We start from the raw sequence: 25,820 nt of genomic DNA, 5'->3' as shown, positions 1-25,820 counted from the left end.
TCGCTTTTAAACACCCTAATCCATTATAAATGTTATCAATCCCAGTGTTTTCCTCTTGGAAAAGAAAAAGTCATGACAGACAATGTAATGCTTCCCCAAGCATGTACGACTGTGTTATCGTTGCATATTTTCACAGTGTTTCCCAACCGTGTTTGTTTAACCTGCACAGACCCATTCGGAAACATCACTTCATCAACACCAGAAAAGTGTCGCCTAGTATGAAGCAGATATGTTGATGAGAAGATCATGACAGAACTTTTGCAACAGGATTGTTGCATACTCTCTTAAAAATGAAGGTTCTTTATTGCTGTCAGTGGTTCCATGTAGAAACTTTAACTTTAACAAAAGGTTCTATATATTGGAAAAAGGTTCTTCAGATTATTAAATATCCACATAAGGAAAAAATGGTTCTTTTTAAGCTGCTCACTGAAATCTGCTCACTGAAAGGTTCTTTGGGAACCCCAAATGGATTTGGAACCTTTATTTTTAAAAGTGTACAGTGACCCCAAAAAGTATTTGGACATTTTATCCACACTTTTAAATGTCTGAATGTCTTTGCATTATATAACTAAAAACAAAGCAAGTAGCATTTATTTATATTATTTTATTATATAGAAAAATATTATTTTATTCAACAAAATATATAACACTAAAAAAAAAAAGTTTTCATGCTAATCTTTTTAAATGTATTGTATTATATTATAAAATAATTTTGTTTAAAAATATTGTGACGACTCGAGGCCGGTGAGTGGAGCAGGTGTCGCTCATTTCCCAATCACTCCACCGGCCTCGCTCCGTTCCCACGGCTCTCGGCCCCGCCCCACTCATCACAAATATGTAACATTGTTACACTACCATTCAGAAGATAGGGGTCAGAACCACTCATCTATATAATGACTCTTTATTATAGATCAGCGATACGCTTTTTTAATTTAATTTAAAATTTAAAATTTAATATTTAATTTAATTTAATTTAATTAATTTAATTTAATTTAATTTAATTTAATTTAATTTAATTTAATTTTGCCAGGATGCTATAAAGACAATGTAACAAATTATTAAATGTTTATTAAAAAATAATATTTCTGTTTAAAATAAATTCTGTTCTTTTGGACTTTCTATTCATCAAAAAATCATGAAAATATGCATCACAGTTTCCACTAAAATATTAGGCGGCATAACTGTTTTTAAAATTGATAATAATAAGAAATGTTTCTTGAGCATCAAATTAGCATATTAGAATGATTTCTGAAGGATCATGTGACACTGAAGACATTAGCTTTGCCATCAGAGGAAAAAGTTAAATTTTAAAATGTGTTATTTATATGTTATACATTAAATAAAAGTGTTTTTATTCTATCTTTTAATCAAATAAATGCAACCTGGGTGAGCATAAGAAACTTCTTTGAAAAACTTTTAAAAAATAAATAAATAAATGTACCAATCCCAAAGACAGTATATTATTTAATGAACTGAAATTCTTATGTTTTCCAAGTGTCCAAATACTTTTTCCCCCTGACTTCTGATTATACTGACTCACACTAAACAGACTGTTACACAACACCCTGGAATACATTTCCCATGTTCCATTTCACTAATCACACTCTCACCTGTAGCCAGTCACACACACAATAAATACAAGGCTCTAAACAGCGGCAATATGCTAATGTTTCATGTTGATGTCAACATGAAACGGCTTGGGATTCACTTTAAAAATGACTTGTTTCAATGATTCAGAGTCGACTCTTTCTTTTGAGAGACAATAACTTGTGCACTTTGAGATTTAAAACTTTGCAGGATGTTTTCATTCATGTAGAGCTGTGTTACAAACTCCATGAAAGGTAATTTTCAAAAATCCATAATGGGGCACTTTAAATAACAATGCTCCATTGAATGCTTCAGATCCCTAATGGGAGCTATTTTTCAAGGAGTATTATTTTTCTAGTCTCTGTAACCTTCGGGATGCTCTACATATTTTTCTGTCCCATGGCATCCATTCATTTAGCCAAACCTGACGCAGTAATGAACTGTAATGTGTGTTTTGTGAAGCGTTTCAGAGGAATAGGCAGGCGGCGAGCTGCAGACATGAAACCGGGTCAGCACACAGATAGGATGCTGATGTCCCTGATAAGATTTCAGCTGATGGCAACGCAAAGCCGGTGTGATGCTATCTGTGAAAACACTCCAGCTAATTTCACACTGCTAACCAAAAGGTCATTAATACCTCATAACTTCATAGATGAATGTGGGGAACAGAGCTGGCCTTCTTATCTTATTAATACAGCATACACCACGATGGGGAACTAGAGGATAGTTCAGGCAAAATTAATATTCTCTCTTCATTTACTCACCCTCATGTTGTTGCACACTTGTGTGACTTCTGAGAGAACATTAAAAAAGAAATTTTGAATATTGTGCTAGTTACTCATTTTCATGCAGTTAATAAATAAATAATGAAGCTTTCAGGCTTCAAAAAATAACCAAAAGCATCATAAATGCATCATCGATGTATCATAAATGCAGTCCTTACAAATATATAAATATATATATATATTACTTTCCATACATACTGTTCCACTTTTTTTGGCCCAATGACATGGACCATACATAACCCAAAAATTAAAATTCCCCAATCACATATACATCCTCCACTTGTTTAAACCTTTATGAGTTTATATCTTTTGTTCAACACAAAAGAAGAAATTCTAAAGAATGGTGGAAAGCAATTGGTAGCCATTTTTTTTTCCATTCTATCAAACTCAATGGCTACTGTCAACTATTTGGTTACTAGCATTCTTCAAATAATCTTCTTTGCGCTCAACAAAAGAAATAAATTATAGATTTAGAACAACTTGAGGATGAGTAAATATTGACAGAATTTTCTATCTCTTTATATTTAGCAAGGTTTCCAATCCTCATACCCCAACATTTCTCCTTTTTGTGTTTCATAGAAAAAGCAAATCATACAGGTTCAGAATGACATGAGTGTGCAAATGATGACCAAATTTTCATTTTTGAGTGTATCCCTTCAAAATTGAGCCTTTGTGCGACCAGCAGTAAAATGCAGGAGAATAGTCGAACTGCTGTTTTGATCTCCGCTATAAAGACTCTTGGAGTCTGAATGTATTATTTAAGACGTTCTGATTTATTTAATTTTCCCTATGTATAGCCAAGTGAGATGGCTGCTTGTGTGCGCCACTGTGTCCCAACACACAAATTAAGTTTTTACCTTAGTGACACATGAAATATTATTTATTGTGACAGTCCCCCCCATGAATAAAGGATGTGAATTGCGCAGGATCCAACGACAGTCTTGTTCAGCTTAATTTTTGTCAGTGCCAGTTTAAACATGCTCTGTTGGCACATATTAAATTAGAATGAATTAATTTCAAATTCATGGTGCTGGTTCAGTATGTGTGCTCCTGACTTTGAGCTCTTGTGCTCAAGCTGGAGACACAGATTCAAGTCCAAGTCCTTGTGAAGGAAGCTTTTGTTTGTGCATAGATTTACAGCTTTACAACATTATGAGCCAGTTATATGATTATTAGATTTGCCTTAAAAAGAGCTATACTGTTATGGAGTGAACAGGTAGAGAGGTGTGCGGATCCATTTGCAAAGCTTTATTTAAAGACGTGGACAAAACAGGCTAGGGTCAGACAATGGCACACAGGTATATCAAGGGCAAGACAAAAGAGTAGTCCAGTAAACAGGCGTGGGACAATCGATGGCAAACGTAATCCAACAGGGCAAGACAAAGAGATATAATCCAGGTACACGGCAATAGTCCAGGCAGGGGCAAACAATGTCCAAACGGCAAGACGAAAGGGTAATCCAAAATACACAGGCAAGAATCTGAACATGGGAAAGCAGGCAAGGCAAGAATAAGAAAACTAGAGCAGGCTCTGTAAAGTAGCTATCAGCTAGGGTAGCAATATGTGCTTACAATACTCAGCCCTGAACTGTGTTTAGAGCCTTGTATTTATTGTGTGTGTGACTGGCTACAGGTGAGAGTGTGATTAGTGAAATGGAACATGGGAAATGTATTCCAGGGTGTTGTGTAACAGTCTGTTTAGTGTGAGAGTCAATATAATCAGAAGGTGACCTCTGGAGGCGAGCAGATGGAAGACCGCGGACACGATTCGTGACATGTATGTTATATACTGTAAAAGCCATATCTATTCAATTAAAAATATATTGTTTACACGGACTCATAGAAGTGGTTTGAATATATTTACACGGATTGTTGCATGTTAGTAATGCCAGCAAAATCATTTACTCAAAGGATTTGTTCAATAAAGGCCAAGTGACTTTCACTCACTCAATCATTTACTCAAACAATTCATTCAAAAACATTGATTCGTTCTGGAACAAAACAAGTGCATGTCTTTATGAGTGAGTCAGTGAATCATTCACACAGCTGAAATTGTTAAAAAACAACACTGCTCCATTCAGAGAATCATTCACAGAGCCGATTTGTTCAAACACACCAATTCAGTCAAGTAACACTAATTTATTTAGGAACGCCACTATGAAGTTTGTCTGGGACTATTTATGTTTGCAGAGCAAAAATGGACAAAAAAACCTTGCAATATTGTTTCTTAAACATAGGTTACTTATCAGTGTCTTGTAGGGGTGTAATGGCACACAGAAATCACGGTTCAGTACTTACCTCGGTTTTGGGGTTACGGTTCGATACGAGTTCGGTACAACATAATTTTTTTTTTTCATTTATTTTGAAAAGACAGTAGTGCCACATGCATGTAGCATGAGCAGTTATTTTTGATTTGAATTAGATTGTATAATTTCAAGATTTAAAAAAACAGAATGGTCTTACTTTAGATTTGTGCAATTATGCTACATAAGACACCTTCACAAAACAAAAACAGCAGACAGATGGAATGAAAATGTATATTTATTCTCTGAAAGCAGGTGGCACTTATGGAACAGTAGCGATGCAGCATTTCCTTGGTTACTGCTGTAAACAAAGCAGCTGTGCTTATAAACACTACTTTAATATGTATTAAATGGCAGTAAGATGAAAAGAAAATGCCATTGAAACATTTCTGAAGACAGTCAGTTCCTTTCAAAGATACATTCATATAAACCCCCACATATAAACCCCAACAGTGAGCTTCATCGTGAGCCTGATACAGTATTTTCTCCTCTTTACAGACCTCATAAAAATTTCACACAAATTACATTTTGGGAAATAATTGCAATGCAGTTTGTGTGTAATCCTGGAATAGAGATCAGCCAAAATAAAAAACTAAAATCCGGTTCCGATTTATAGCGGTGTTCTGACGATTTGTGCTACCCGCTCAGATTGTGCTACCTCCCATTAAAATGATAGGTAGCACAAATCGATAACGAAAAATGCTACCCCTACCCTAAACCTACCAGTTAATTAACTGTTGTATAAAATTAATTAAAGAAAAATAATAGTCATAATAAAAAGTTAACATTTTATTAACGGTACAGAATTGACATTTTAAAGAACACTTAACCAGAATAACAAAGGATTTGTGCTTTTGTGAATTCTGTAATGAGAAATCAGTAAAATTATATGCACAATGGTGTATCACATTAGCAGTAGTCATAGATAATTACCTTTCTTTAATGGCGCAGAGCTCATTTTCAGTGTCTTTAATTGGATTGGTCAGGAATGTATGAATGGCCAATGATATAAAGCAGGTCTCCCTGTTCTGTAGCTTCTATGTGTTCAGCAAGTTGCCAGAAACACTGTGTTCGTTCCAGTCTCTGGAGGCAGGTCTCCATATGCTCTTTTTAATTGCACTGAAACAACTGCATTGATGTGAAGTGTACTTACAGATGTGTTTTCAATAGCATATGAACAGCTGTTCTGCTCTAGGTTTTACACCTTGTCCATTTTACCTCAGCTGTTTCTAAAGCACTGCGCTCCTGTACCTTATTGAGTCTCTTATTTAATGCTGTGATCTGGCGGAAGGGTCATTGAATATTCCTCCAGAGTCCCTCTGGAGGATCCTGCCGATGACAAGAGACACTTTCTCCATTCTAAATATGTAAACAAGAGCTGCATCAGGTGTAATTAAATCCCTTTTTCTTTGATTTGCATATAATTGAGCTCAAGGCCCAAAAATGGATTTCACAGAGACTTGAAGACAGGCTTTGGAAAATTAGCAAAATCGATATCGGTGCGGTCGACAGCGCCCACCTGTAAACAGCAGCTTTGATGTGGCTCGCTGGGAAGGGACGGGCACGTTAGGTGCGATGATTCATCCTGCGGAGAACTGAAGAAGCGCCGGATGCTGTGTCACTCTGCTGGCAGGTGTTCAAAGCCCCGTATGCCGTGACCTCAGGGCGCAATCACATGTGCAGATTTGTGTTTTTGTGAGAGTGGAAACCCCTGCCCTGAACTCCAATCTCTCTGCTTCTTTTCTTGAATGTCTCGCTTTTGTCTGACAGGGCGCAGGGAACAGCCATGCGAGACGCATCTCATTGAACGGTTGCAGCAAGCGGCAAAGCCCTCGCAGAAACGCAGATGGAGCAGCTTGATTAAAAATTAATAGTAGAGGACGGTTGCATGGGGAGAAAATGAGCGCAGCTTTTGGCCTGTCAGAAAGAAATCTGTCCTCTGCTGGCACGGCTCAGCACGAGGGCCTCCGTTTTCACTATTGCCTCACATCCTCAAGTGCCTCGCTTTAGTTCTAATTGCAACACCAATTGCGCTTCCTTTAAAGAGGCCTCAGATCAATTGAAATGTGGAATTAAGAAGACCAGAGTCCAGCAGTGAATCAAGTAATTTTACTGTTTAGATAGGTCATGAACTATACAGAACTCAATTGAGAATGCCTTATAAATTCCAATTTCATTCAAACAGGTGCATAGTTGGAATTTAAATATAAGGATGTAGAATTAAAATGACTTTAAATTCCAAGAAATTCGTTTAATTGTAAGTTTTCATTAGAAAAGCAAAGTTGGAATGTAAGTTTAAAAAGTTTTAAAAGCCTTGATGTTTCAGAGTTTAGAGTCCTGATGGATGGATGAATGGATAGATAGACATATAGATTACTACCTTCTACACCTAAGTACTTCGTACTAATTCAGTGCAGCATGTATGCTGTTTGATGTATCTTGAAGAAATTATTGTTACTTGGGTTGAGTGAGTCTCTTGAGATTTAATTAAAGGCCTGAATGTAATTATGTAAATTTAGAGGAAACCCACAGTTTAAACATAACTACGGTACTTACATTTCAAAGATTTCTGTTTGATGTCAGAGCATGTTAAATTTTATGCCTGAAGATATGTAAATTTTCATTCTAATAGCCACAAGACATTTTGACTCCTTTCAGCAAAAAATACGAAGCTGTGTTTTATAGACAATACGGGGGGGTGGTAATTATGTTGTAAACTGACGAACCTGTGACAAGTTCAGCTTTTGAGATGCTTCAAATGCTTTTAATTTTTTAGTCATTTTTTTAGTCATTGGTGCTTAAACAACATTGTTGGCCCATCAAGGCTGTGGAAATGAAATGATGAAAGGTTGAGGGGTTTCTGTTTGATTTTGTTGTATGGACTAGCGAGCTCCTCCTGGCAGGGCTTTCAAACGGCAGTTTCGGGGGTGATCAATGCTTCCCAAAAACAGATCAAACCGGCTTTGTGTCAACAACACTGGCAGCTATATGAAGTCACCCTGAGATGATATTACCTCCATATCCAACTCATACATAGGATTTACAGCCGTCAGTCTCAATGGGTTTCTTCAGGAAATATTGGACATTTAGTGGCAACTTAACACAGAACCAAATTCAAACATGTATTGTTTGAAATATCTATCTATCTATCTATCTATCTATCTATCTATCTATCTATCTATCTATCTATCTATCTGTCTGTCTGTGTGTCTGTCTGTCTGTCTATCTTTATATATATATATATATATATATATATATATATATATATATATATATATAATGTAATGTAACGTAACATAATCCATTACATTGCACATTTTAGGTAATATAATCAGACTACTTTTTGAATACGTTTAACCTAACTCATTTATTACATTGATTTAAATAGGATAATATTGCACCATATTGATATTAAAATTCAAAGAAAAAGTATATTCCATTTGTTATTATTAACAATACAAAGTGAACTAAGCATTACATTATTTCAAGGTTTCCAAAACTGGGGATCTAATATATATTTAAATAATTTTGTATTATATGTATATAATCATGGTGCATATATATTTTTTAACATATAGCATATATATATGCAACTACATGAGGAAAAAACATAAAAATCATTTATACTGTATATATCACAGTGGTTACCATAAAACAGGTCACGCTGCAAGCTTGTTGGGAAAAAAACAGTGAGTTTATCAAAGTATAGTCAGTTCCTGATCATATCATGCATCAAGAAGATGGGTTGCGTATCAGATTATCTGGAGCTGTTTGAAGCCCCGACCAGGTGAAGATAATCATACGCACATTAGTTTTTACATGAAGAACAGCACAGCCAGCCTTCTGTCTTTAACACGGCTGTTCAGATATATCGCACCTCTGTGTAACATTACTGAGTCCCTGGGTCGAAACAGAAATAACCTTCGAGTGCAAATGGCCTATCCATTTAGTCAGCGTGGAGACCATTAGAAGGGTGTTGGTGCTTAATAGAGCCTGATGTTGTGCTCGGCTGCCACTGGAACGGCACCACACCAGTCCCGCTCCATTCACAGCCATCATAACCATCTCTGTCATTATGCCAATATAATTTGAACAAATGTTAGTCTATTCTGCAGGACTGGAGGCAGGCAGATAGACTGCTGCTTCTCACCTGAGCTATCTTATAACTTTAGATTCTCAAAGTGTGGGGCACATTTCACTGCTAGGGGGTGTTTCTTAAAGGTGCAGGAGCCAAAAATAGACATTTTATGAAGAGTTTGGTTCCAAAACGCAATAAACGCCATTTTTTAAAACAAATGAGTTGCCGCCAAAATCAGTATTGTATTTGGTCGGTATTGAAAAGTTAATTTTTAATTTTACGCAAAATGCGATATTCGCAGAGTTATTCGGTCATGTTTTCTCCCTTTTTTTTCCAAACCTTGACAAACGCCAGTCTCCCTTTTTTGCAGAATGCGATATATCCGCTCAACCAATCACAGCGCACCATTCGACGCACTCTAGACAGTAATGGCGGCGCTTTAAATACACCCGGCATCCTAGTTTTCCTCATCTACTTTGTACTTTGTGATCAACAAACAAGGGCTGCACAATAAATCCCATGTGATTGCCATGCGCATTTCGTCAGTAAAGCCAATTCTGTGATTAATAGTACTGGGAAATCTCCATCACATGCTTTCAGATGGAAATTATTCAGATGCATTTAATACACGGAGCCGTTGATAACTGACAAGCTACGCTATATCGCGTTCATAAGATGAATCGCATTCAATTATGAACGCGATATTGCGTAGCTTGTCAGTGTTAGTGTTTTTATTAATGCCATTTATGTTTTTGTTTATACAGCACAAAGCACTTGTCAGCTAAATGAATGTAACATGGCAAAGATGAATGCACTTTTGGAAGTTGAATGTAAGGGAAATGTCATTTTGGGATTTCTGCGGTCTAATGTGATGTTGTTCATGTTCTTGTTCATGATGAAATTAAATTTTATTGCTGTAAGTAATTTAAAGCATTAACAAGATTTGTTGAATTCATTTTGGGAGCGATGACTGATGAATGTATTTTTAGTCCAGTGCCTGTATATAAGATTAGTATTGACCAAGTTCAGAGCCTGTCATATGTGGATCAACTTACTATGTTGTGTATTTTCATCTGTTTCAATATGAAAAATAACTTTCATATTAATTCAATGGATTTATTGTATTCTGAGGGGAAAAAAAGTATCATGGATTTATTGCATTTTGGGGAAAAAATAATAAAATTTTATAATAAATCTTTGAAAATCAAAACCTGGATTTGCATTTTTAATGTTATTATAACCTAAAGATGCTATGTGAAAAACAGAAAAAAGTGTTTTTCATCTTGCCACTTTATTGATAAAGAAAACACATTTTTACTCAAATTAATCAAAATGGTTTTATAATGTTATTGCGTTTTGGAACCAAACTCTTCATACATCAGTATATATATATATATATATATATATATATATATATGACGAATATGATGGTTCGGTAAGTACCTTGGTTTTAACGAGGAGGTGGGAACCAGCGAACATTTAAACATAATTTAATAACAAAATAAACACAAAACTGAACCAGAATCACATTAATAGTCAAGGCCTGGTCCTCTCTCATCCTTTACTGTCGTTACTTTTCCTTTTATCCTTCCAGAGCTCCTCCGTGGGACTCGAGACCTCGCTCATTATCATTCACTCCACCGGAGGTCCACTCACCCCACTCTTCACAATATATATACACAATAATATATATTTGTGAAACTTCGTTCCTGCTAGATATTCCTCAGTCAGTTGTAAGTGATTTAAAAGTGGAAGCATTTAGAAACAGCTGCAACTCAGTCATTAAGCAAAAGACCAATGATCTGCTAATTCTATAGCTGAGATTTCCAAACTTCCACTGGCATTAATACAGTATCAACACAAAACTGTGCAGCAAGAGCTTCATGGAATGGATTTCAGTTGCATGCAACCCTTAAATCACCAAGTACAATGCCAGGCATTGGATGGCGTGGTGTAAAGAATGCCACCACTGGACTCTGGAGCAGTGGAAACCTGTTCTGTGAGGTGACGAATCACGCTTCTATGTTTGGCTTCTGTGTAAAGACAGGTTTGGATGAGTTTGGTGTGAATAAACTTGACTGACTCACTCAGAGCCCTGACCTTAACTCCATCAAACACCTTTGGGATAAACTGGAACGAAGATTGCGAGTCAGACCACACAAATGCCCTACTGAATGAATGGGCTAAAATTTCCATAGAAACACTTCAAAATCTTGTGGAAAGTCTTCTCAGAAGAATGGAAGCTGTTATAGCAATATGCAAAAGACCAAATTTGTATTGAAGTATATGTATTTGAAATGCAATGTCATACAAGTACCTGTTGGTGTAATGGTCAGGTTTCCCAACACGTTTTTCCTGTAGTGCATGTATATGTATAAGTCTTAGTTGAAGTACTAAAATAACTGAAACTAAAATTGAAATAAAAATAATAAAAAATAATAAAATATATTTTTTAAAAAGTCAAAAGCTAATAAAAATGACAAAATCACATAACAAATGTGTGAAAGTTTAAACTAAACTTAAAATGCAAACTGAAAAGATCATTTAAAATTTTAATGAATATTATACATAAAAATACTAAAGCAACATGCATAATAACTAATACTTGCATAGATGTTCATAATAATAATAAATGCACAATTTTTAAAATGTTTGTAATTATTTATAGTCTACCTTTATTTTTAATACACTTTAGGCAAGGCAAGGCAAGGCAAGGCAAGTTTATTTATATAGCACATTTCGTACACAATGGTAATTCAAAGTGCTTTACATAAAAGAAGGTAAAATAATCATGAAGAAAAATAATAACAAAAATAAAACAAGCAATTTTAAAAAAACATAAAACAGGCAATTCTAAAACATTGGAAATGATTTAAAAATTGACGTATTTAAAATGAATTTAAAACAGTTAAAAATAGAAAATGATTTTACATAGAATATAGTGAATATGTAAAAATACAGTGCAATCAATTCGGACATCGCACATTGCTCATTCAACAAATGCACAGCTAAACAGATGAGTTTTGAGTCTAGATTTAAATGTGACTAATGTTTTTAGCACATCTGATCTCTTCTGGAAGCTGATTCCAACTGCGGGCGGCATAGTAACTAAAGGCGGACTCCCCTTGTTTTGTGTGAACCCTTGGTATTTCTAACTGACTCGATCCTAATGATCTGAGTGGTCTGTTAGGTTTATATTCAGTGAACATATCTGCAATATATTTTGGTCCTAGGTCATTGAGTGATTCATAAACGAGTAAAAGTACTTTAAAATCAATCCTAAATGTAACTGGAAGCCAATGTAAGGACCTGAGGACTGGTGTGATATGCTCAGATTTTCTGGTTCTAGTCAGAATCCTGGCAGCAGCGTTCTGGATGAGCTGCAGCTGTCTAATGGTCTTTTTGGGAAGGCCGGTGAGGAGACCATTACAATAGTCCCACCCTGCTGGTGATAAAGGCATGAACAAGTTTCTCTAAGTCTTGACTGGAAACAAAACATCTAATTCTTGCAATGTTTTTTAGATGATAGTATGCTGATTTAGTTACTGCTTTGACATGACTACTGAAACTAAGGTCTGTCTCCAGAATCACACCAAGATTCCTGACTTGATTTTTAGTTGTTTGTCCCCTTGAGTCAAGGTATGCATTCACCTTGAAAACTTCATCTTTGTTTCCAAATGCAATAACTTCAGTTTTTTTCCTTGTTTAACTGAAGAAAGTTCTGGCACATCCAACTAATAATTTAATAATCAATACATTGGCAGAGGGAGTCAATGGGGCTGTAGTCATTTGGCGATAAGGCTAGGTAAATCTGGGTATCATCAGCATAGCTGTGATAGGCAATTTGGTTCTTTCTCATTATCTGACTTAGTGGGAGCATATACAGGCTAAACAAGAGCGGTGCCAGAATTGAGCCTTGTGGGACTCCGCATGTCATGGACGTCCACTTAGACTTATGCTCTCCTAGACTCACATAATAACCTCTCCCTTCTAAGTATGACCTGAACCATTTGAGTACCATCCCAGAAAGCCCGACCCAGTTTCCAGTCTCTCTATTAGTAGGTTATGATCGACAGTGTCAAACGCAGCATTGAGATCTAGCAATACCAGCACTGATATTTTGCCAGAGTCAGAATTTAAGCGAATATCATTTATTATCTTAATGAGCGCTGTCTCTGTGCTGTGATGCAGTCGAAAACCAGATTGAAAATTGTCCAGGTATCCATTTGAGTTTAAGTATTTGTTCAGCTGATTAAAACTCCCTTTTCTATAATTTTGCCTATAAAACGGAAGATTAGATATTGGTCTATAATTGCTCAAAATGGTGTTATCAAGATTGCTCTTTTTTCAGGAGGGGCTTTACAACTGCAGTTTTCAGGGAGTTTGGAAATGTCACAGAAAGAAGTGAGGCGTTCACCACTTCTAAGAGATCTGCTTCTAAACAGTTAAGCACACTTTTGAAAAAAGATGTGGGAAGTGTGTCAAGATCGCAGGTTGAAGATTTTAGGTGCTGCACTATTTTTTCAAAATTTTGCTATCAATTGCTTCAAAAATAGACATAGTATCTTTTTGATATTGCGTCCAGATCTGTCTGACCTCTGCATTACTTGAGGATGTGCTAATTGCCTTCCTGATATTAATGATCTTCTCAGAAAAGAAGGAAGCAAACTCATTTAATACACTTTATTTTATTTTATTATTTTTTTTTTACTGTTTATTTTTGGATGACATCATGAATTCCTCTTTTAAAACATAACAGCAACTTTTAATTATCTAATCAGTTCCTGATTGATAATATCAAGTCCTAACCCACACGTTTTCTCTCTGAATATCTTGTTTCATTCTGAAATTCAGCAGTTTATGCAAATAAAATGGGTTTTGAATGGCTTCACGTAGACTTTAAAACAATATCTCAGTGTCAGCGCTAATGTTAATAATTGTTATAACCCGTAGCCCTTTTTTCAGGAGATATCTAATGGCTGTTGAACATCTGTTAGGCACAGTATGATGCTTTTTAAGCAACACATTCTGTTTAGCAAATATGGCCACATGCAGCTAAAGTTTATTCACCTAACACCCTACCATAACATGTGCTTCGGTCACAACAGCTGAAGACCAGCAGCAAGCTACGATTAGACCTAGCAAAACTCTGCTGTATTGATTTTCTGTCCTGGGGGTGCAACGCACATGCCAGCGAATGGTCTACAAAGGGAATTCATTTGTAGGCAAGCACATTATTTTCCTGTCAAGCACCTCTCCTCCTCTCTCTGAAAACTGGGTGGAATATTAAGAGCAGAACTTACTAGAATCTGGGTCTCCCGTTGAAATATTGATCCCAGGAAGTAGACCAGAGTCCTTCAAGCCTGTCTAAGCTAAGAATGAAATGTAATGTCTCTAGCAGGACCGCCCCTCGGAGAGAGAAGTTGTGCACTTTGTGCTTTAAGAAGCACACTGTTGCACTGGTTCCCATAAAACTTTGATATGAATGTTGTTGTGGAATCTTAAAGTTCACTGCTACAGTAGTTATTTTCATGTTAGACAAAGACGTTTGAAAACAAAAGCCCAGTCGCAGGTGTTAGATAATAAAGTTAAAGTACAAGTTTGAGGGAAAAAGTTCTGATTGGCTGATGGTTTCTCTATTATCAAGACTTTTCTGAGCTGTACAGGCAGCAGACAGGGAAAATATATAAGGATAAATAAGTCAATTTCACACTTTTAAGAGCCCTCAACACTCCAAGAAGAGTCTTTAAAAAATAAAAAAATAATAAGGCCCAGTGTTAATATGCAGGAACTGTATTGTACTGATATTTCAGCATATTTTTCTTATTGATTTTTCACAGGTGTTTTTCCCATATTATGGATTACACATTGAATTGTGTTTGTTTTAGATTTATAGAAATTGTCTGTAAATTTAGCAGGCAGAAAATTACCAGTACCCTTTGTGTATTTGTACTGATTTCTTTTCAAATTGAAAAACAAATTGGTAAACTTGTGTAACATAAAGTAAACACAAAATAAATTTAAAATAAAATAAAATATTTAAGTATTAAGGTATTGGGAAAAAGTAGGGGTGTGCTAATTTCTTCCTCAGAACATCATTGAATTTCATCATTGAACACACACACACACACACACACACACACACACCCATCATTACTGTCTAAATATATTTTCTAGTATTAATATGCCCACATATATTAAAAAGGTAAATTTTTCACGGGGTGTACTAGCAAACTGATAGTAACTCATATTTGCATAAATGTTCATAATAATAAATGCACAATTTATCATTTTTTACAAATGATTTATAGTCTACAGTTAATTTTTAATACACTTTATTATTTAATTTCATTTTATTTTTAGGAACGTTTCCTATGCAAAACTTGCCATGGGCATTCTGAGTGGTTGCAAATGTGTAGCTATGTGATTGTTCAGGTGTTTTGACTGCTTTTCAGCATGTTGTTGGCACACCTCTCCTCAACAAGTCACATGATTTGAGGTTTCATTAATGTCTGTAGCAGAAGCTGGTTACCCAAACACTCTTTCAGCCTTCTGTATATTCAAATAAATCTCAACTGCACATTTTTCCGTTAACTTCATCTAAATCTCTTTTTCAGGCATGAAACGAATCCATGCACTTACCATTCAAGCCAACTACGAGCTGAGGATTGACTTGGAGGACTTTGAGAACAGTACCTCCTTTGCAAAGTATGGCTCTTTTGGAGTGGGGTTGTTCTCTGTTGACCCAGATGAGGATGGCTACCCACTGAGCGTTGCGGACTACTCTGGCACGGCAGGTATGCTTCACACATTATTCTGCTTTTTACTCAGAGTTCCTGTGCTTACATGCAGTGTGGAGCCAGAAACTATTACATTTATTGCAAAGGCAGAGGTCTCACAGAAAGCCATAGGTCATAGTGTCCTGCTTTTAAAGCTCTGTATTCTTAAGAAATCCTGCACATTAGCAGTTCAATCGTGGACCTGCATTGATGTCTGGAGCCAAAGTTCATGTCAGGTTTAATGGGGAGCCACAGGTAAATGCCGGTAAAAGCTCTTCAGCTGTATGTAGTCTCACCTAGACAGACTTTTGACAGATTATTCTGGCCAAGAACGCCCACTTCAGACCATAAGAGGCGATTTAACTGGCATTTATTGTGTCCAGTTTCATTACAAAAATGCTTTTTTTTTTTTCTTTTAGAGACTTAAATCTGAAATATCAGTAGTCTCAGCAAAACATTAACATATTAAGAAAATTTACATTAAAAAATTAACATAAAAAGTAACAAAATGACAAATTTATGATTAAAAATTAATATCGGAGTATAAGAAATATGTATTGATTATTTAACTGGCAAAACAAGCAAACCAAAAAAAAATGTTTTATTATTCTGTGGAACCCAAAGGGAGATATTTGACAGAAGTGTTGGGTATCGATACGATGAAAGTAATGAAAATACAGATGAAAATAATAATAATAATAATTAAGTAGGTTGCTTGTTACGTCGTTTGGGCTCCCTTTACGACTTCAGTGCCACCTAGTTGATTGCAACGTCACTTAGAACACCATATTTATATCATACACACTAAGAACAACATATTACACACACTTTAAGCTGTTTTATTTTTCAAATGTTATAGGATTAGTCCAACGAATCATTCAATTTGTAATGCATACTGATCCAAAAGCCTCGTAGCTTACCGAACGGTTCAATATGAGTATGTGTATTGTTACACCCCTACATTGAATATATTTGTGCATACACGTGTATATATACGTATGTATATATATATATATATATATATATATATATATATATAGTAACACACACACACTTGTGTATGTGTGTGTGTCTCTAAAAAATAAATGTCTGTGTGTGTGTTAGCAAAGTTTTTGTGTTGAAAACAAGCCCATGTTAAGCACAGAGAGGAAATCCAAACTTAGCGGCCTGAATTGTACCCAGCAAAACAAAAAAGATCAGCCCAGAATAGAAACTATCATGCGAATCACAAGACTAATTTAAAGTTTCCTGCCCTGTTGTCAGCGGTGTTCAGATATATTCCTGCGGAACGCAAAGCAACGGGGGCCGCAGGTTATCGCCTGCACTGAGGCAAAGGGATGAGTAATTCTCACTGCTTCACCTGCACTGTCACCGGGGCCTCTTTTTAACATTAATTGGGTCCCGCACTCTATTATTCTCAGGTGTTTTTCCCCGAGCACTGCCCTCCTCGCTATGGCTGGACGCGGGCGTGACCTTCGCCGTGTGCTGGAAAGGGCAGGGATAATGAAGCCGTAGAATACATCTATGGCATTCCAATAAAGCAGGCACTCAGCTTATTATGGGAGACGTAAACAAACACTCCTATTAACATAAATCAAGAGGAGAATACAGCATCCACACGTCTAATTAGCGAGGCTGTCTTAAACATCCCCCGCTGGAGGAGTCATGCCACATTGATTCCCAATCTTATCAATTACATCCTGTTTGGACTTTTATGCCGCTGTCTGGATTAAAACGCACGTGTGGTCATTTAAAGCATTAATGTGTGGGCGACTGACAGTAGGTTGGACTGACAGTAAGCATTAAATCACATTTTGATGTTTCGTCTGAGCTGTGCTTGCTCAATTATGAAACTTGGTTTTGAATAAAATGCTGTAAGAGATCAGCATAGATTGAATGTTTTAGCACAATGAAATCAAACAGCAAGAGCAAGCAGCAATGTGGAACAAAACAGCAGCTGAAAAACAAAAGGAAAAAACACAAATTCGCAAACCGTGGCTCCTAGACGGCAACATTGTGAGATGTCCTTGACAACTTTAATAATGTTTTTTCAGACAAAAAGCAACTCTGAGGAGGTTCAGAGTCCAACCGTCACAGAAATTAGAAAGAAAAAATTCTGTCACAAGGTCAATGGGAAAAGGCACATTGTGGCCATAGAATCAGCTGAAAACAATTGAATGTGGCAGGCAGCTTAAAATTCAACAAACAGCAGAATTATTCTTGTTTTATCTGATGCACTTTCTCTGAACACAAAGTATCAATTTATCTGATATTAACAATGGAGCATTTTAATTTTGGCTTTAATGATCAAGTGGTTTGAGACTAATTTCAACTGATCAGACAAGCTAAACCAGTTTAAGCTGGTTTAAACTTACATTGTACCAGCTTACAAGTTTCCAAGTTGGTTTTTGGAACTTGATAAGTTAATAAATTTACTAGACTTTACTGGTCCAAGGTATTCTACCAGCTCTAACTTGCTTGACCAGCATAGTTCAGTTAACATATAGAACCAGGTTTTCACTATCTTTTAAATTAAAAAATAAAATTTAGCAGACGCTTTTATCCAAAGCGACTTACAGTGCATTCAGGCTATCAATTTTTACCTATCATGTGTTCCCGGGGAATCGAACCCCCAACCTTGCACTTCGTAATGCAATGCTCTACCACTTGAGCTACAGGAGCACAAATTACTATAATACTACAACAAAATAACTATCAATATTGTGTTTAAGATGCAAGTTACTGAATATTAGTGTTGAATTGAAAAATCTTGAAAAAGAAAAGCATGAAGATTTATAGGCCTTCATATATATATAGACACTTCATCTGATATTTGTTGTGTTTAAAGCAAACATTTGCATGCTTCCTGAACATTATGAAATAAAATCATGTTTTGGAGGCAAAAAAAAAAAAGAAGAAATCAATATTTTCAGATCTGTCAGTTGTTCTTATAATTTTGGCCTCCACTGTATATATAATATTACTATACTATAAAAATAACTGGCAATAAGTTGCTGTATAAAGTTACTGCATAATAGTGTTGTATAGGAAAATCATGAAAAAGAAAAGTATGAAGATTTATAGGCCTTCATGGATGGATGGATTTCCTTTCAGATTTCCTCACATAATTTTGAAATAAAAAAAGTTTTGCAAAATATGACAATTTATGTGGCATCCAAACCACAGAGAATCTCATTCATGTGGCCCATTAGTACTAAACTAAACCATCCAAGTGACTTCTTCAGCAGACGTCTAAAACTGTGCAGAGCTGCTGTCGGAAAGTGTTTTAGCGATTGTGTGTTGATGCTGAAGTACCGATTTGATATGGCATTATTTCAATACGACAGTGCATCCCTGCGGAGATTTTGATGAGCCGTACCCCAGAATCCTCTGTTTTTCATGCATTACTCTGATGTTTTTTTTGCAACTGAGATAATAAAAGAAAATATTTTAGTGTTAAAGTGTGCCTCACACCCTTTTCTTGCATGCTAGAATTTTTATATCATAGCTGTTTTCAGCGCACAAGCATGCTGCCTTTAATGCCGCTCTCTTTAATGAAAGGCCTTTACGACAGGGTAGAGAAAGAGCACTCAGCCACAGCGGGGATCTCTGGGAAGATATAATTACCTGAGATGAGTTTTTACACCCATGATGCCCTGATCTCTGTAAACACTTTGAGTACTAATACAGTACCAACTTCAAAGCGCGCTAATGACAGTTTTGCAAGTGCACAGAAATGTTTTTACTACCATTAGGGAGGCCAGAGTAAGAAGTGAAATTGCATGTGAGTGTTTGATTATTTTGTAACAATGCTTGTCCAGGTAGAGGAGTGTATAATTTCTCTCTGATGTTGCAGTGTTTTTCGGCATTAATGCTATTATGCATTCATGCACATAGCTAATGACTCGTATCACCCTCCTGAGTGGGTCTGTCTCAAGACATTTCATAAAAGTCTGAGATGCACCTTCATGCTGACACACACTACATACCCCCTCAGGTGCACAAATTGTGAAGTCTGTTTTCAAAAATGCAATGATTAATCATCTCGTTCTAGCAAATGAGTATTTTTTCCAGCGTCGTTTGTATGATTGGGTATTCTTTGAAATGTAACACTTTATGAATATTACAACATACTACTACTGCAGCGGCAGCTTGTTGAGATTTGTTCATACTGTATATACATAGAGAGTAAACGATTTCCTTCAAGCAGCTTCCCCTTCTGAAAGAATGATTTTAAACCAGTCTGAGCTAGTTAGCTAGTTTCCAGAGAATATTAGGCTGGTCTGTTTCGCTTTTCAAGTGGTTTGGGGTATTTCTCAGTTGGCCAGCTAGCTAAATCAGTTGCTCTGAACTGACCACATTGTACCAGCTTAACGTGTAAGTTGGTTATCATAGCTAGTTTAGAACTTATTACTAGTCCAGCGTGTTCTATCAGATCTCTTTAAACAAGATTTATATATATTTTCAGAATCACATTGCTCTCTCTTTTTTATATACACATCAAAAAACCATACCAAACATGGTTTAAATAAACTGACCACAGTTTACCAGATTCAGGAGTGCAGGTTGGTTTTTGGACCATGATAGTTTGTTGGAACATATTACTGGTCCAAGGTGTTCTACTAGCTCATGGTTAGTTAATTATCTAAACCAGCTTTGATCATCTGACTGTATATAGCTAGCTTAAGGCTCATCTTAAAGGGTTAATTCGCCCAAAAATGAAAATTCTGTCATTATTTACCGACCCTCATGTTGTTCCAAACCTGAATGACTTTCTTTTTTTCCGTGAAACTTAAAATAAGATCTTTTGAATATTGTTAGTAATGCAATGGAAGTCAATGGGAACCAAAACTGTTTGATTACCAACATTCTTCAAAATATCTACTTTTGTGTGACAAAAAAGTCATACAGGTTTGGAACAACATGAGGATGAGTAAATGATGGATGAACTATCCTTTTAAACTAGTTTGAGACGGCCAAAGACCATAAATGACATTCTTAGACATGCTAAAAACCAGGTAACTCCAGCTCATGTGTCATGTTCCTGCAAGCAACATCTCTGCATCTGTTCAATGGCTCTCCTTTCACAGTCATTTTATAACACCATCATTCTGCTGATTTGTTATCTGCTTGACCACAATGATGAATCTATAGTCAACCGAAAGGAGTTTATGATGTGTAACACACTTTACAATATGACATAATGGCATCAACTGGATCTCCTTTGTCCAAATAAAATGGCTATCACGATACATGTTGCAGCAGAGTGGAATGAGTCAGAGGAAGAGGACAGGAGAACGGTTTTACTGCAAGGCTGGCAATAAAAGGCTGATCTTGTCAGCAAGGCCGGGCCCAGCGGAGCCGGGTGGTATGGGGGCAGGAAACTGGGATTAGATTAGCCTGCACACTGCAACATTATGTCCCTGAAACATACATCACAGAGCTTTATAAGGGCACATTAGCGGCAACGTGTTAACATGCACCTCTCTTTGTTTTCTGTCTCTCTCTTCACTAGCAGAGCTAGCAATCTCACTATACAGATATGAACACACTAAGGTGATTGTGAAATTTCCAACTGATGTTTTGCAGCTCTATAAATGAGCCTATAAGCAGTGTTTTAGCATTGCTGTTTTAAGCAATTGGATTTTATGAATTGAAGGCTATAACAAGCAAATGTAAATCCACTGTAGTGTAGGCTGTGCATTATGTACATGCAAAAAAAAAAAATAATAATAAATTCACTGTAATTTAAAAGTTTAAGGTGACTGTGATTTTTTTTGTTTAAGTCTTATAAAATAAAAGACAGGATTTATTTGATCAAATAGACAGAAAAAAACAGTAAAATTGTGAAATATTTTGGATAATTTAAAATGACTCTTTTCTATTTTAATATATATTAAAATAGAATTTATTCCTGGAATGGCAAACTTATTTTTCAGCATCATTACTCTAGTGTCACATGATCCTTCAGAAATCTTTCTAATATGCTAATAAGATTTTCCGCTCATCATTTCTAATTATTATTCACGTTGAAACAGTTGTGCTGCTTAATATTTTTGTGAAAATATTTTTTTAAGATACTTTGATTAATATGAAGTTAAAAAGAACAGCATTTAATTATTGTTTACTGACTTCAAAATGTTTGAACGGTATTGTATTAACTACGTTTTTAAAGGAAAAATAACCACTAAAATAATCTGTGAAGTTCAACACAAACTTGCTTGCTCTTATTCACTTGATTATTATCGGTTATTTATTGGTTAGTTGTTTTTAGCCCTAATGTATGTTACAAAAATATTTATCAATCAATTTTTGGAGGAAAAATGATCCAGTATTTGTGTATTTTTTACACTTATTATTATTATTATTATTATTTTTTTTTTTTTTTGAGGTTCCATTTGATTTAGGATGTAGAGCAAGGCAGCTCAGTATGTATTGGAAGAAAACTTCTGCTCTTTGTTGAAACTGTGTACTGTTTCAGTGCAGTAATCTAAACATTCCATGACACAGATAAACAAAGACGTTGCGGTTGAGTGACTCACTTGTTCTTTTGTTTCTGTCTCTTTTTCTCACCGTCCCTGTCTCTCTCTTGCTCACTCTTCCACCCATCCTCTGTCTTTGCCAATCTTTCTTTTCATCATGAATTGATCCAACGCTGCAGGCGACTCGCTGCTCAAACACAACGGGATGAAATTCACCACTAAGGACAAGGACAACGACCACTCTGAGAATAACTGCGCGTCCTTCTACCATGGCGCCTGGTGGTACCGCAACTGCCACACCTCCAACCTCAACGGACAGTACCTGCGTGGCCAACACACCTCATATGCCGATGGCATCGAGTGGTCATCCTGGACGGGTTGGCAGTACTCGCTGAAGTTCACAGAGATGAAGATCAGGCCAACCAAGGAGGAGAATAAATGAGTGAGAACTAGAAACCTCAACTAGAAGAGCTCAAAGGTGGCTGTAGGTGTTAAGAGACACTCAATGCAGAAATGCAAGAACTTTCCAGCGACAACTTCTTTCTCATGTTTCTGTTTCTATCCATCTTTCAAACCCCGTTTTTCCCACCATCTTGTAGTGTTTGTGCTAACGCCCAATGGGCCGATGTTTTTCTCTTGATCTATTGTTCACATCTCTGAATATTATTACAAAACATTGCAGGTATTGTCAAAAATGTACTAATGGAAGAAAAAAAAATGATAGTTGTTGTCAAAAAAAAAAAAAAAGAAAAAAGAAAAAAGAAAAAAACTTCTGTAGCTGTGAAATTTAGCAAGAACGTGTAGCTTTTCATAAAAATAAAGACTTTTAACTCTTCAGACATCTGACGGAGAGGCAGCTTGTCCTATGTTATTTTCGTTCAGTGCTTAATCAATAACTCGTAGTTAAACATGACAGTGTTGCTATTGGCGTGTCCAGCCCTTGCTGTAATATCTGGGAGGTAACTAGATTTTCCCACATGACGAGTAAACACGTTATTGACCACCAGGGATGCTCAAAGAGAATATGTGTCACAGTGGTGGCTTTCAGAGTGATGGGCCGCAACAGGCGCATTTTTCACTCTGACAGGTCAGTCGGTGGAAGGTTTTATCAGTAGAGAAGCTGAACGTCTCTCAGAAAACACAATAACCCTTTGGTGTTACTGCCAGATAGAAGAGTGTTGGATTTTATCTTATGCACAGTAGGTCAGATTCACCAGAAATCACAATGAGATGGATTGACAGAGCTTTAGGGCTTAACCTTGGAGAAGATCTGAGAATTGAACTTGGGTTCAACCTCTTTTTTGTTGTTGTGAACAGACCCGACTCTTCTGTTTTAATAGTCAGATCATTTCAGTAGCTTATTTAGTAGCTCATTAGTTTGCCATGAGTATATGATCATGTATTAATTTAATGTCATTTGTTTCAGGTAAACTGTGAAGTTCTCAAAATCTTATGCTGAAAGGAATAGTTTACCCTAAAATGCAAGGGGTCAAGATTCGAATTGCATTTGGGCATTTAAAGCATGCATATTAGGCCTATAACAAACAGACTGGCAAAAACACCAGTGCTTGGTAGGTTTTTAAGGCTCTTAAAAGTGTGAAATTAACAACAAAATACATATTTATACAACAGTTAGTTCTCAGCCTGCTTAGTGGGGATTCTTCAGCGACTCTTTATGCATGTTACATTGTTACACCAGTAGGACGCAATAAATGAGTGAATCCTTGATTCATTTACATTCGAAAAACACAGATTCATTTGGAAACTAAACAAAAGGCTGTTTTATGAGTGAACCATTGAATCATTTACTTGCATTATTTGTTCATAAATATGTTGGTTCATTCAGAACGAAAGAGTGATTATTTATATGTCAACAGCTTACTGATTTATTCGAAATAATGAATCATTAAGGAAGAAACACCAATGTTTGTTTGTTGCTCAGAGGCGTGCAACAATTCTGTTTTGACTTTGTTTTCATTGGTGGAGCAAAAATAAAGTATCTGGCAATACAGTCTAAATTTATTTAACTGTTGTATAACATCATGAATGTGAATGTAACTTGTCTTACTGATTTTGGTGTAAACTATTCCTAATGTTGCTTCTCTTTCTGTTTGTATTTTTTTTTTAATCTATGCAGACTTGGTTCACTAATTTCTCTCTTTTTTTTCATTTATGGCACTGACAATGAGCATATGTCAACTTTCCAAACAATCAACTTGCAATGTCCTTTTACCCATTTACATGTGTTTCATGAGTCTTTGTATTAGTTTTGACTGCACGATTTTCAACATGTCAACCTGCAGTTTTATTTGTATACTAATGTAATTTATCCTGCGAAATCCGTGTTAACTAACCCAGTGTTTGAATGTGAAAATCAGTTTCATAAGTTTATTTGTATCTTTATATTTGTTGTGACTGTACATTGATTATCCTATCAAAGATGAGCATTGTCTGCACTTTAAACAGCAACATCAAAATACTAATTACTAATTAGAATCACTTTTATATCTATATTGGAAGGAATTAAAAAAAAATAGTTTTATGAATCAAAGGATAACTAATCCCTCAGATTATTTAAAAAGTGCAAAGCATTTCAAAATCAGCCTGCTTTATTCTTCATTCATGTTTCGATGGCCAATTGAACGCCAACCCCTACTGAAAAACCAATTCTCCACCGTCAGATGAGCTCAAAACTACAACAGAGCGAACCAAACTGACGGGTTTTGATCAAGTTTGTGACACATTCTCGCTCAATAAAGAGAACCGCAGGCATTTCTGTGAGGAGAAATTGTTTAAGAAGAACGCCGCTATGTAGATTGAGTTTCACGGTCAATTTTCTCTTGAAACCGTAGGAGGGCTTTCAATGATCCAGTTGTGATGTACTAGCATGCACATTCAAAACGAAGAGAAAACACCAATAAAAAATATCACCTCACCTCATCCCACCATGTTTTTTTTTTTTTTTTTTTTTTTTTTTTTTTTTGCTCTCCACAGGTATTTTTAAAAGAAATGTTGTTCTTTTTGGGTATGAAACTGATAAATGTAAGATATGTACTGAGATTGGTTTTGTTACGACAAAGAAGAGAACGTGCGACAGCTACTGCATTTGGGGAAAGACAGATTCTCAGTTCATGTTGCTTTCTGTGAACTTCTTGGAACTCAGGAACCCCTGCCGATGGCCTCTCAAACTACACCTGTCTGCTGACGGCACTTGCCAGTCATCCGTGTAAATAATTTAACCGTGAAATTGAGCATGTCTTGCAGTATAACAACACCCCAGGATGACAAGAGGACATTTTCCTTTCTTTACACATCCTGCCCTCCTTAACATTCCCTTTAAACTTACAAACCCATCCTTTCTGACCAGCTATAAAAGCTATGAACGCAGATACTGTACACTATTAACATTTGGTATGCTCTGCTACATTTTGGGAATTATGATGGACTCATATTCCATTTTAGGTCTTGTATTAGCAGTATTTTTTGTTGATCATTAAAATGTGTTTAATGAGTGACATTTAATAAACATCCACACTTTCTAACATACTCGCTTACGGTGTGACTGGAGCATTTCCTCTGACAGAGAAAGTAAACTAATTCCACCTTAGCAGTTTGGGAGTGAATGTCAGCTGAGGTCAGCTCATTAGCTGGTAATTGACTAGGTAAGCCAAGAATAGATCCCTAGGTAAAGCTTTTTTATGTTAATATTGTGACTATCGCATTTACCTTGCTTTTGTGCCAATCTCAGGCCTAGATAGCATAATGAGGCTGTCAAGTGATGAATGTTTCAGGAATGTCGTGAAAATG

The 25,820-nt window shown here is 36.1% G+C and overlaps 1 protein-coding gene across 1 annotated transcript in view; it reads left to right on the top strand.

The window, feature by feature from the left end:
- Window positions 1–25,559, top strand: part of LOC109051983 (fibrinogen C domain-containing protein 1-like) — a 106,574-nt gene extending 81,015 nt beyond the window's left edge. The window contains exons 7-8 of the mRNA XM_042729438.1: window positions 15,370–15,549; window positions 22,193–25,559. Of these exons, the coding sequence (XP_042585372.1) occupies window positions 15,370–15,549; window positions 22,193–22,455 (443 nt within the window). The 3' untranslated portion in view covers window positions 22,456–25,559. The remainder of the gene's footprint in view (window positions 1–15,369; window positions 15,550–22,192) is intronic.
- Window positions 25,560–25,820: the final 261 nt, after the last annotated feature.

This window comes from Cyprinus carpio, chromosome B8, assembly GCF_018340385.1.
Source record: "Cyprinus carpio isolate SPL01 chromosome B8, ASM1834038v1, whole genome shotgun sequence".
Lineage (NCBI taxonomy): Eukaryota > Metazoa > Chordata > Actinopteri > Cypriniformes > Cyprinidae > Cyprinus > Cyprinus carpio.
This window is presented reverse-complemented; position numbering and strand designations above follow the sequence as displayed.